The 10,534-nt window shown below is 30.1% G+C and overlaps 1 protein-coding gene across 1 annotated transcript; it reads right to left on the minus strand.

Annotated features, from left to right (window-relative positions):
* Positions 1-4,146: 4,146 nt before the first annotated feature.
* On the minus strand, positions 4,147-6,649 carry LOC146993793 (THAP domain-containing protein 1-like). Its single transcript, XM_085826527.1, has 2 exons — positions 6,420-6,649; positions 4,147-4,254 (listed from the first exon to the last, which is right to left on the minus strand). The coding sequence occupies exons 1-2, from the start codon at positions 6,573-6,575 to the stop codon at positions 4,147-4,149; spliced, it is 264 nt and encodes an 87-aa protein (XP_085682653.1). The 5' UTR covers positions 6,576-6,649.
* Between the last annotated feature and the right edge of the window lie 3,885 nt (positions 6,650-10,534).

Below are 10,534 nucleotides of genomic sequence, written 5' to 3' on the forward strand. Positions count from 1 at the left end.
AATTTCTTAACAGATGAGAAACCTGGAGAATGATTTGAAAAATACTATTTTTTAGCATCTATCAATATTTATTCATTGGTAGTTTTAAAATACGGTAGCAAAACATTTCATATATTTAGGCATTTTAAATTAGATCATTATTTGAGAATACATAACTGCATCTTCCCCAATAATAAAAAAAAGAAAAATTGTAAAAATTCAACAAACTTGACACTTGCTAGGAATTCAAAATTCTTATGTTTCATTCTTATTGTTAAATGTTTGTAACATTCCTTTTGTCTGATTATGTGCATATAATTTTTTTTGTAACTTGTAAATTTTTGTTCCTGAAAACATTTCATTGTAACTTATTTGAGAATTTTTTAGCAAATGATAAATATGAAGTTTATATATGTACTTAATGGAATTTTTATCAGGATAATCAGTAGGAACTTTTAAAACATCTAAATAGATAAAATGTCCTCAATTCTTAGAATTGAAAGAATAACAAGTTTTATGTATTTTCCTATTAGAAATGAAAATAAATATAGCCTGATTGTTAAGATGTAAAGTAAGATTTAAAATTTTCAAAATAATTCAGATTTTTATTAAAGGAAAGCAACACAATTAGGATGCAGAAGATATAAAAAGGATTTTATTTATTTATTTATTTTTGGCCTGAATTTTTTGTACTATTAAATTTATAACTGGAAGTAATAGGAAATGGTATTGCAGACTACAGTGGGAAAAAGGGTGGGATGACTATTTATTTATGTAACTTGATGCTACTTATTTTTTATTACAGTTAAGTCTCTTTAATATCAAAATAGTTTAGTATAACTGCATGAAGCCTTACAGCTGGGAAGGATTAAAAATATTTTTTTACTTAATTTATTTTTGATAAGTTTTCCCCTGTATATGTACAACCACATCATTAGAAATTTTAATTCCAAAGTATTTCATTTTAGTTTTGACAGAATTTAGCATGTATTACAATGAAAATATTGTATAAGAATACAGTGAATTTCCTCCATAAAAATGCATGAATATCTATAAAAATAACTCATATGGAATTGTAGGTAAAAACAAATTGTATTTATTTTCTTCTTACAGTGTAAAATTAATGTAATAAACATGTCTGCTTCAATTAAAATAATATTAAAAAATTGCAAGATACTAATTTCAAAATCTAAACAATAGTAATATTAATTGGCAAAGTATTTTATCTTCAAAAATCAATATTTCTCTAGTTTACAATAAATACACCTATTTTGCACAAAATGATATTATATAAGAGACTTAACAACTTTAGCACTTTACTGTCATAATTAGTTAACTATTACAAATGCTTTTTTTTGTGTGTGTGTGCATGCATTTTGAAAGAGTTGGTAAAGATTTCACAACACAAATAGAAAAAGCACTATTTTTTTATTTAACATACTATCTACATTCTGCAAAAAATATTCATTTAAATAAAATGAATTACAAGTTAAGTCTGAAGATAATAAGAAACAATAGATTAGTGTCACTATCTTATTTTATAAAGTTTACTGACTTATAAACATAGTATATGTCATTTCTGCTGTATGCATAAATTATTTTTTTAATGTTTTCAATTTCCGTTGCTTATTTAAATTGTTACTTAAAAGATTATCATTCAACTTTTTGCAGTAATTATTTAGAAAAATATTCGTTGATGCTTGTATGATGTTTTTCAAAATAATTTGAGGGTCATGAAGTTTAGGACAGTCATTCAACTCTAAAAAAAAATTTTCATGAAGTAAATTTAGAGTAATTTTACACACTGTAACTCGTGGATTTGCCGAAAATAAAAATTTTTGCTCATATTCATCTGAAATAAGTTTCTTAACAACAATAAAATTGTATATAACAACATGTAAAATATCAGGATGAGGATACATAAGACCTCTATCAAAAACCTTAATCCATGAATGAATATTTTCGTTTTCTAAAGCTAACTCCTTATCAATAGTAATATTGGATTTACATACATCACATTTTAACTTTTTAAGCATACTATAACAGCAATATCCAGCTATATAAGTCAAAATAGGTACATCCAATTTTATGTCGTGTATATCACTATCTTCAACTGTTATTTCATCTATGAATGTTTGTACATCAGTGTCATCAAAAGTTTGTTCTTCGGTGTCTTTAAAATCAGATACAAGAAGAGGAATATTTCCAAATTTTGAAGAATTTATTAAGGTTGGTAATGTACTCTGAAGTCTTAATTTACCCTCTATTTCATAAACCTGTCTGATAGAAATATTATGGTGAGCTCCAGCCAGTTGCCTGTACTTACCAAATCTAGCCTCTAACATATCTGTTTGTATTTTTCCAAGTAAAAGGTATTTAAAACCCAACTCATTTATACAATACCTTGATATCTCAATTAAAGCATACGTTGTATGGTATACTGCAAAGTGAGTTTCTTTGGTTAGGCAACCAGAGGTTAAATTCAAATTTTTCCAACTATCTAGCCAATTCAAAAAGTTATTCATAAAAACATATTTTTCATCATTTTCTGCCACAGTGAAAGGTGTTTCAAATACATTATTTTTATGAACCCCTTTAAAAATAGATTTCACATTTACAATTGACCACCATGTGTTTATTATTTTAATAAAGTTTCCAGTTTCTTGGAAATTTATTATTTCTTTCTGCTGCCCAAAAGAAAATAATGCTTCAACAACATTATCATTAAAAATCTGCAATGCAAGCTTTACACTTTGTTTTTCTAAGTTAGTTGGATATAGAGCTTTTATTGTCAGACCATAAGCATACTTTAATAACTTACCAGTTTCAGATTTATGTAATTTTTTAATACAAGAAAAAGATGCAGTTTCAATATGTGAAGCATCATCAAAACTTGGGAAAAACATACTCTGATTATTATTTTTTTGATTTATCCAGTTATTTCTAATGCATTTTAAAATATGCACTGTATCAATAATAAAAAACATTGGCCTAGATTTGTCCACAGGGTTTTGATAAACAATACTAACTTTAGGTGGTTCTGAAAACAGAGACATAGCCTTTTTATTAATCGAATTATTGTCAGTGACAATAGCATTAATTTTAAACCCAATATTTTCTAATCCCACAACAATTTTTTTTAATATAAATATACAAATTATCTGCACTAAGTGTTTTCACCGGCAAAATATATACAACATCCTTATAAACAGATAATAGGCTGCGAATCATGAAAACATATGCACTAGACGCAGCATTTTTGCAATTATATGCCATTCCACACAAATTACCACCTTTATAATCAAATGCTTGATTTAGATGAATTTCATCAATCATTAAAATAACAAGCAGATCTTTTTCTGATAGTTCTTGAAATTTAAATTTTATGTAGCTTAGGAACTTTTGGTTGTATTGTTCATTTATTGGATATATATTAAAATCTGAAAAAATTTTCTGAATTGTCCGTGGATGAGGCATAATAATATTTTCTGAATTTCGAATAAAGTTATATGCATGTGGTGAAATTGTGTGAAGTAAAGTGGAAAATATTAGAAAGTCTGCAGAATACCTATATTGTTGTTTTTCTGAATTCAAGTTTGATAGTTGCTCAAGGAGAAAATTTATTTCATTGTTTTTATGTGGAATTTTCTCTTTTAAAATTGTCATTAATTCATTTACAATTTGTAAATAATTTTGAATACTGTCTTCAGATGAATCATTTGAGGCAAATAGGTCTAATTTCTCTAAAATACTTAAAAGATCTTTAAGGTTGTTAATTTTTGATGGGATTACATATTGCTTCAGTGATTTAATAGGAATATTTCTAATTGCTACAGATATATTCAAATTACAATCAATAAATAATGATTTTAGAATTCTTGGATGATTGTCATTAGAAATATTAAGAATCATAGTATGTATAGGCCTGTGTATAACTATCCAGTTATCTGGTAAATTCACAGTATTAAAACAAATTTTTAGTTCATCTAAATTATAAAACATTTGTTTTCGTTCATACTCTTCCTTTTCAGCTAAGCTACAGGCTAAGGCTTTTTCGAGTGCATCTTGTTCTCTTTTGAGTCTTTTATGCTCTGGTGATTCCCTTGATAAAACACTGAAACTAAGATGACTCGGACCATCAGGAAACAGACTTGGAATTGCACCATTCTATAAACGAGGATATGACAATGGTATAATGATCTTCTTTCCAGTTTTCTCATCAAAGAATTCAGTTTGCCTCAGAACATCCTCTTGCTTGAAGTGAAGTTCACACACCTTTTAATATGAAAAAGAACAAATAAATAAACATGCATCAAAAGGTTAAACAATTATAAAATCGTAAGCATTCGCCATCCTTTAAATACATGCACAGTCTAATAAGGATTTTATTGTATTTTTATTTAATCATGGCAAAGCACTCAAGAGCTATCTGCTTAAGGGAAGGGTTACCGTTGTGGAAAACGTTCATCATTTAATTTCTTTAAAAATAATACAGGGCGATAATGTTTGGATGGTAACAATTTGAAGAGATATAGCCATTTAGAGTGCACAACGCAAAAAAGTGATGCAGCCATTTAGAGTGAATAATGCAAAATCTTAAAACAAAACTATTAACTCTTTTGGGCTAAAACGAACCATGGATGCTGTCATAAAGTTTTGAAAAGTGCAAATAATTAGCACATGTTTGTTGTCATATGTCAAATGCATATAACATAAGTAATATTTAATTGATACATCCTCAGGTAACATACAATTGCTCATGTAATATATAATTGCTACATCCTAAATATTTCTTTCTTCAGTTATTTGAAAACAACACTTGGTTATGGAATTACATTCAAAATGGTGATAATACAGTTATAAAAAGAATAAGATTAACCATCAGTTGATGGATAAGAATACGATTAACCACATTCATTCGTACCATTCAAATATAAAGTTACTGGCTCTTTTTCTAAACACTTTTACAAATGATATGTTCACAACCAGAAGTACAAATTTACTTGTGTGCCTATGAATGTTTATATTTAAGAGCATAAAACATCATTAGTCATTAAAAAAATTCATTTTTCTTGAATTATTGAAAACAAGTATAAGTGCTAAAATATGATACACAAAGAAAAAACAAGAATTTGTATATTTAACAGTTTATTTGCAGTAATTAAATATTTTAGGCTATTCTTATGTAATTTTGGAGTGAAATATTCACATTCATCAATCGTGTTTGACATTATATTACTGTGGAAGGCTCACTAGATTGCTTATTTTCCATATAATTTTCTTAACATTTTTCAGAAATTTTAAAAGTTATATAACTTATTAATACAATGAAACATTTTCATATTCCACTGCAACAAGTATAAATAAACAAAACCCCTTATATAAGTGTTTTTAGATAAGAAATTAATGTAAATTTCAAGCCCACAAGAACTTACTGCCAGTAGCAAGTGAACCACTGTAACAAGGTAGGTGTTATTGGCATAAGAAACTCGTACTTTTATAGATGTGTGTGTGATGAAACAATTTAATAGGCTAATTAGGATTTATGCTAACATGTAGTGAAAACTAGTAAGCTTACAATCTTAGGCAATATTATATGAACAAGACAGTTTAATTTAAACACCTTGTAACTTATTCCAGAAATTATAATTACTGTCAAAACTAGTCCATTTATACGATTGTTTTCTTTTACATATATTTCATAATTTTTTTAAGGATTTTAGAATTAATAAAGTTTAGAACATTGCATAATTAGCATTAATTTCCTGTTCACATGAGTTACGAGCAAAATGCATTCTCAAATGCTCCTAGCATATAATAAAGGGGCATTGCATACATTCAGTTTTAAAAATAAAAAAAATAAAAATAAAATAGGTGGAACGAGACTTATCTAAATCAAAAGAAATAGTATACCCAAACAGTTAAATACTTATATCTAAAACAACTTTAAATTAACGGCTTTAAAATTACGACTTGAAGCATTTTATATTTATCTACTTAAAGTTATAATATGAACATTATAAGGTTGGTGGATTTTCTATTGACTAGTTATTGAGAAAAGGGTCCATTTTATAATCACTTTAAAATTCAGTATAAGCTCTGTATAACATAAATTCCTGAAAGATTAATCAATCCCAAATCAATGTGCGTGTTATAAAGATCCCGACGCCGAAAATATAAATTACTGAAAGAATTCATTAATAATACTCATTCATAATGGGATAAGAGAAATTTCTGCCTAGTAAATAAATATATAACTATGCTTGTATAGAAAGTAATTAAAACTTCGTTTTATTTTCTATGGTTGAATGCAATGGAACTTTAGTAAATTATTTCCCTTGCAATCAGAATTTTTTGTTTTCACATTTTCAAGTCATGTTTCTTTCAATGACATTAATCTTTCAGGAATTTTCTAATTTAAAAATGAAATGCATGCTTACCTTTGAATGTTTCGTAGGCTTGAATCCATCTTTTCGTTTGCAGTTCCAAATCCATTGTTTTCTCAGTTGTTCTTCCGTAGGAAAACTAAATACAGCCACCTTCGGGCCATTCTTATAATTTCCTTTGCATGTTGCAACACAGCATTTATGTGGCATAATAAAAAATAAATAAAGTAATTTAAATGAAAAATGTTCTATTAGAGCACACTACGCTTTCAAACAACAGTCAGTTCACTACGCTACGACACCGAAGTATATTCTTTCATTCTTTGCAGCGAGGAAGATGGTAGGAATGACGACTTAGATGACGTCAGACCGTTCAAGCAACCCTAGAGGATTGGCTTCGTATATAGGAGGTACTGGCTTGGACCGCGCATCGGACACTTCGGTTTTAATGCTTCATTGTTAAATCTAGTGTTTATTGGAAATCTCTCCGCGTCTTTCCTACTATATATTATATAAGCATTCTGGTACAACGAACAAACCAAGACCATATTAGTCTATAAAACTCATATAACATGTTAGTCTATAAAGTCATATATCCTATGGGATGTGAAAATAATTTTAAAATGTTTTATTTCGAGCCGATTTCTGGCATGGAGATAGGAAAGCCGGTTGCCATAGCTTTCGATTCGTGTTCGAATTCTGAAGAAGGTCTGGATTTCGTCAAGTGTATAGTGTATTTGGGCTTTGCACATGAACTTCTGTCGGATTCTTTGGTTTGGTGTAGTTGACTGCCTGTTTGTTGAATGGAAGCCTGTTTGAGTGATAGTGTGTGTGTGTGTGTGTGATTATGGAAAAGCCTCGAGGGCTATCTGCCTAAGAGGAGGGATGCCTTCGTGGAGGACTTTCTAAGGTAAACTCGCTCGTATACACGTTACAAATGCAGCCAGCCCGTTCGCGGGATTCGAACCTCGGACCGAACTACCAGTGTTCAGCGACTTTACCGCTCGGCCGCTGGTGGGCCTGTTTGAGTGATAGCTAGATATTAAATTTATCCCAAGCGCACATGACCTAATGAATTCAGGAAATCAAAACTGTTACCTTTTCAAAATGAATGCTTAAATTTTATTCATGAACTGCTGAACAAGTATTAAATGTCATAATTCTACTTAGAATTATGTTCTTCGAGAAAACAATGACTCGCACATTATGAACAAATACAAATGTCTAAATACTTATAAGATTATGGAGTTCATTTAAAAATGTCTTTGAGTCCACTTTCATCCAAGTTTGATTACAATTAAAAAAGAGCATGAGCAAGGCCTCATTCTGTGTAATTACAATTAGAAATATAAATCTTATTTAAAGTTTTGAAGCTACAGATTTAAGTATTTTTATGGCTTACTATTAAAGTCATTGTTAATATATTTTATTTTCCCAATTGCATTTTTTTTTATTTCTTTACTGATGATTGAAGTCTTGGTGTTTTTCCAGCATTAAATAAGTGATTAGATAAGTGATTACAAGTTGATTACATGAAACCCTGATAGTCAAACAGGTTTCATTTCGATGATGCCATCGATATTTAAAATTATATTCACATTTTGATATTATAATTGTTATAATTACAATTATAATCTCAAACTATAAATATAATTTTAAATATTGATTGCATCATCGAATGGAAGCCTGTTTGAGTGTCAGACGCAAATTATATCCAGTACGTTACTCACTAGTTTTTCTATACCCCACTGACCTTTCTATATTTTAGATTCACAAACGATTACGTTGCGATCTGGAATCCAAATATGTTTTAATCAAACTGCTCTGCTTCTGGTGGTTTTAGAGTAAAATATACTTCTTTTATGTATCTTTGTTTGCGTTGTACTTATATTATTTTTGTTGTTTGCTGTTCACCACAAAGACTTTCAGGAAGGTATTTCAGAAATCTGATTTAGAATTTGTGTGGTGATGATTGATTCAAATGTTGGATTATTTTCTGATTAGATCTTGTTTATGTCTGCAAGAAGTGCCAATAATTAAATCATAAAGCTACGGAGATTTTTCATCAGAACTCATTGGTATACATGCAAAGTATCAGTTATTTCTCACTTCATCTGAGCTGGTAAAGCGCAGCAGACGAACAACAAAGTGCTATATTCACATTGAATTTTCCCATTTTCAGCTACTGTCTATTTTGCCCTTTCTGTGTAATTTTTGATTATCTGATGTAGAGTGAAACGATGTTTACGGTAGTAGGTTGCTTCGAAATTATAATCCTTGATCCTTTGGTATTTAATTGCGAAAGTTTCAACGCAAGACCCAGTGTAGAAGTATTTCAGGTTAGAAGTAAGTACTGCGTTATGCGGTAGAATTACATTTGCATCAAGGTATGAAACCGGCCCTTAAATCTCTCTTTCAAAGTTTTCATGTGAACGTGGATTGCAGTTGAAATTCAACTAGTTGCAGGAGACTAAAACTTTAAAATTTATTTTGAAATTGTGTGAAAACAGTCCTGATATGTTATCCAGCTACATTGGCCTATTAGCAGCCGAGGAATAATGATGCTGAACACTGGTACTTCGTCCTGAGCTCGATTCTCGATAGACGGGCCGATTGCATGGCCCTTTTCGTAATATGTCCTATGTTTAAGGAATATACTAAGTAGTTTCTCTTAAAATCCTTCCAAGAAAGCATTTCTCCTTAGACACAAATGATCGCAGAAATGAAATTACACAAATGATCTTGCCAGTGGGTACATATTTCTTCTGAAGATATAAGTTGAAAGAATAGATAAACTCATTAGTTGCAGCCATAATGAACAATCCTTACACTGTAAATAAAGTCTTCCCTCCTAGAGGCTTCCTTCAACTAAATATAATTAAGTAAATATATGTTTACTTGTATATTGCACTCTGATCAAAAGTTCACAGGAAATGCAAATTCTGAACTTCAATTTCATTCGTCGACGTTCAACTGTCATTGCAGAAAGGAAGACTGAAATATCATAAGATATTATCAACTCAACCGGATTATTCTTCACAAGTGCAAAGCAACATCATTCCAGGAAGAAATGCTTTCTTCATTTGAAAAGATGAGGCAAATAATGCTGCATCTTGAAATTTTCCATAGCAGACAACTACGTCATCTGTCAGCCCAAAATAGGATAAAAATATTGTTTTAAAGCTAAGAAATGTAAACTTAAAGTAAGTGTGTTTAGCGTTTTAGCAGGTGAAGCCAATGCTACTTTTATAATATAAGACCATGAATAAGAGGGCAAATCTGCCTCGCGTTAAGCGGGTGATAAATAATTTGAAAGGAAGAGTGCAATCTCAAAAGTGTATCTAAAGGGATTACTACCCATACGTTTTGTTCTTTTGCGGTCGTGCAGGAGTTTCGAAAAATGGGTAATAATTCTACGGGAATATGAATGAATATATAACTCCTGAATATTTTTATACACTAATAAATCTTTCAGAGAAATGGTTAATTTCTATATTAAATATTCTCAGATGCGTCAGTGAGCGCCGCCTGAGATAGCCACTGACCTGACTTTGTTGTAATGGTCTCACAGTGTTAATAGTCATCCTGGTGGAAGGGATTTTTTCTTCCGTATAAAAGTCTAAATATTACATGGGCATACAAGGCCTCTTTATAAGCAGAGATATGTTAATTGCTGACATTGTCTTGTACAAGTTACACATGTTAGATATAACCATGACGGTTATGTGTACATTTAAAAATGATCTAAATTCATATTTGCAGTACTTTCGCTGAGATAATGAAAGTAAACCTGTAATTCAGTTACACATTGACTCGGTATTCTATGTCATTTTTAACGACTTTACAACATTATTTTTAACAAGTACATACGAAATGGATAGTAATAAGCTTACAATACAATAGTTTATGCTCTTACAATCATGTTTCAATTCTACCGGGTGAGCTATTTTTCTAATGCTGATTTTCAGTTGTTGTAGTACTATCTGGCTTAAACTGGGTAGAGTTATGTGACTCAATTTTCTGGTGCCTTAGCTGACTTGCTTGGAAAAGTTGCATCTGCTATCAAAGTTGTAGTAACTATCAGGGGAGGATCTATGTTACTTGCATTATTATTGCAAGAGACAACTATATTAATCTACTGCTGCGGTATCTGCGAGTTGTCCGCTTAA

This window comes from Stegodyphus dumicola, chromosome 11 (assembly GCF_044657685.1).
Source record: "Stegodyphus dumicola isolate Sdum_Otavi_A_Nest chromosome 11, ASM4465768v1".
NCBI lineage: Eukaryota > Metazoa > Arthropoda > Arachnida > Araneae > Eresidae > Stegodyphus > Stegodyphus dumicola.

Coding starts and splice junctions, on each gene's coding strand:
- LOC146993793 (XM_085826527.1), bottom strand. CDS start 6,575: ATGCCACATAAATGCTGTGTTGCAACATGCAAAGGAAATTATAAGAAT. Junction 4,255..6,419: donor AGCCTACGAAACATTCAAAG/GTAAGCATGCAT, acceptor TCATATTAAAAG/GTGTGTGAACTTCACTTCAA.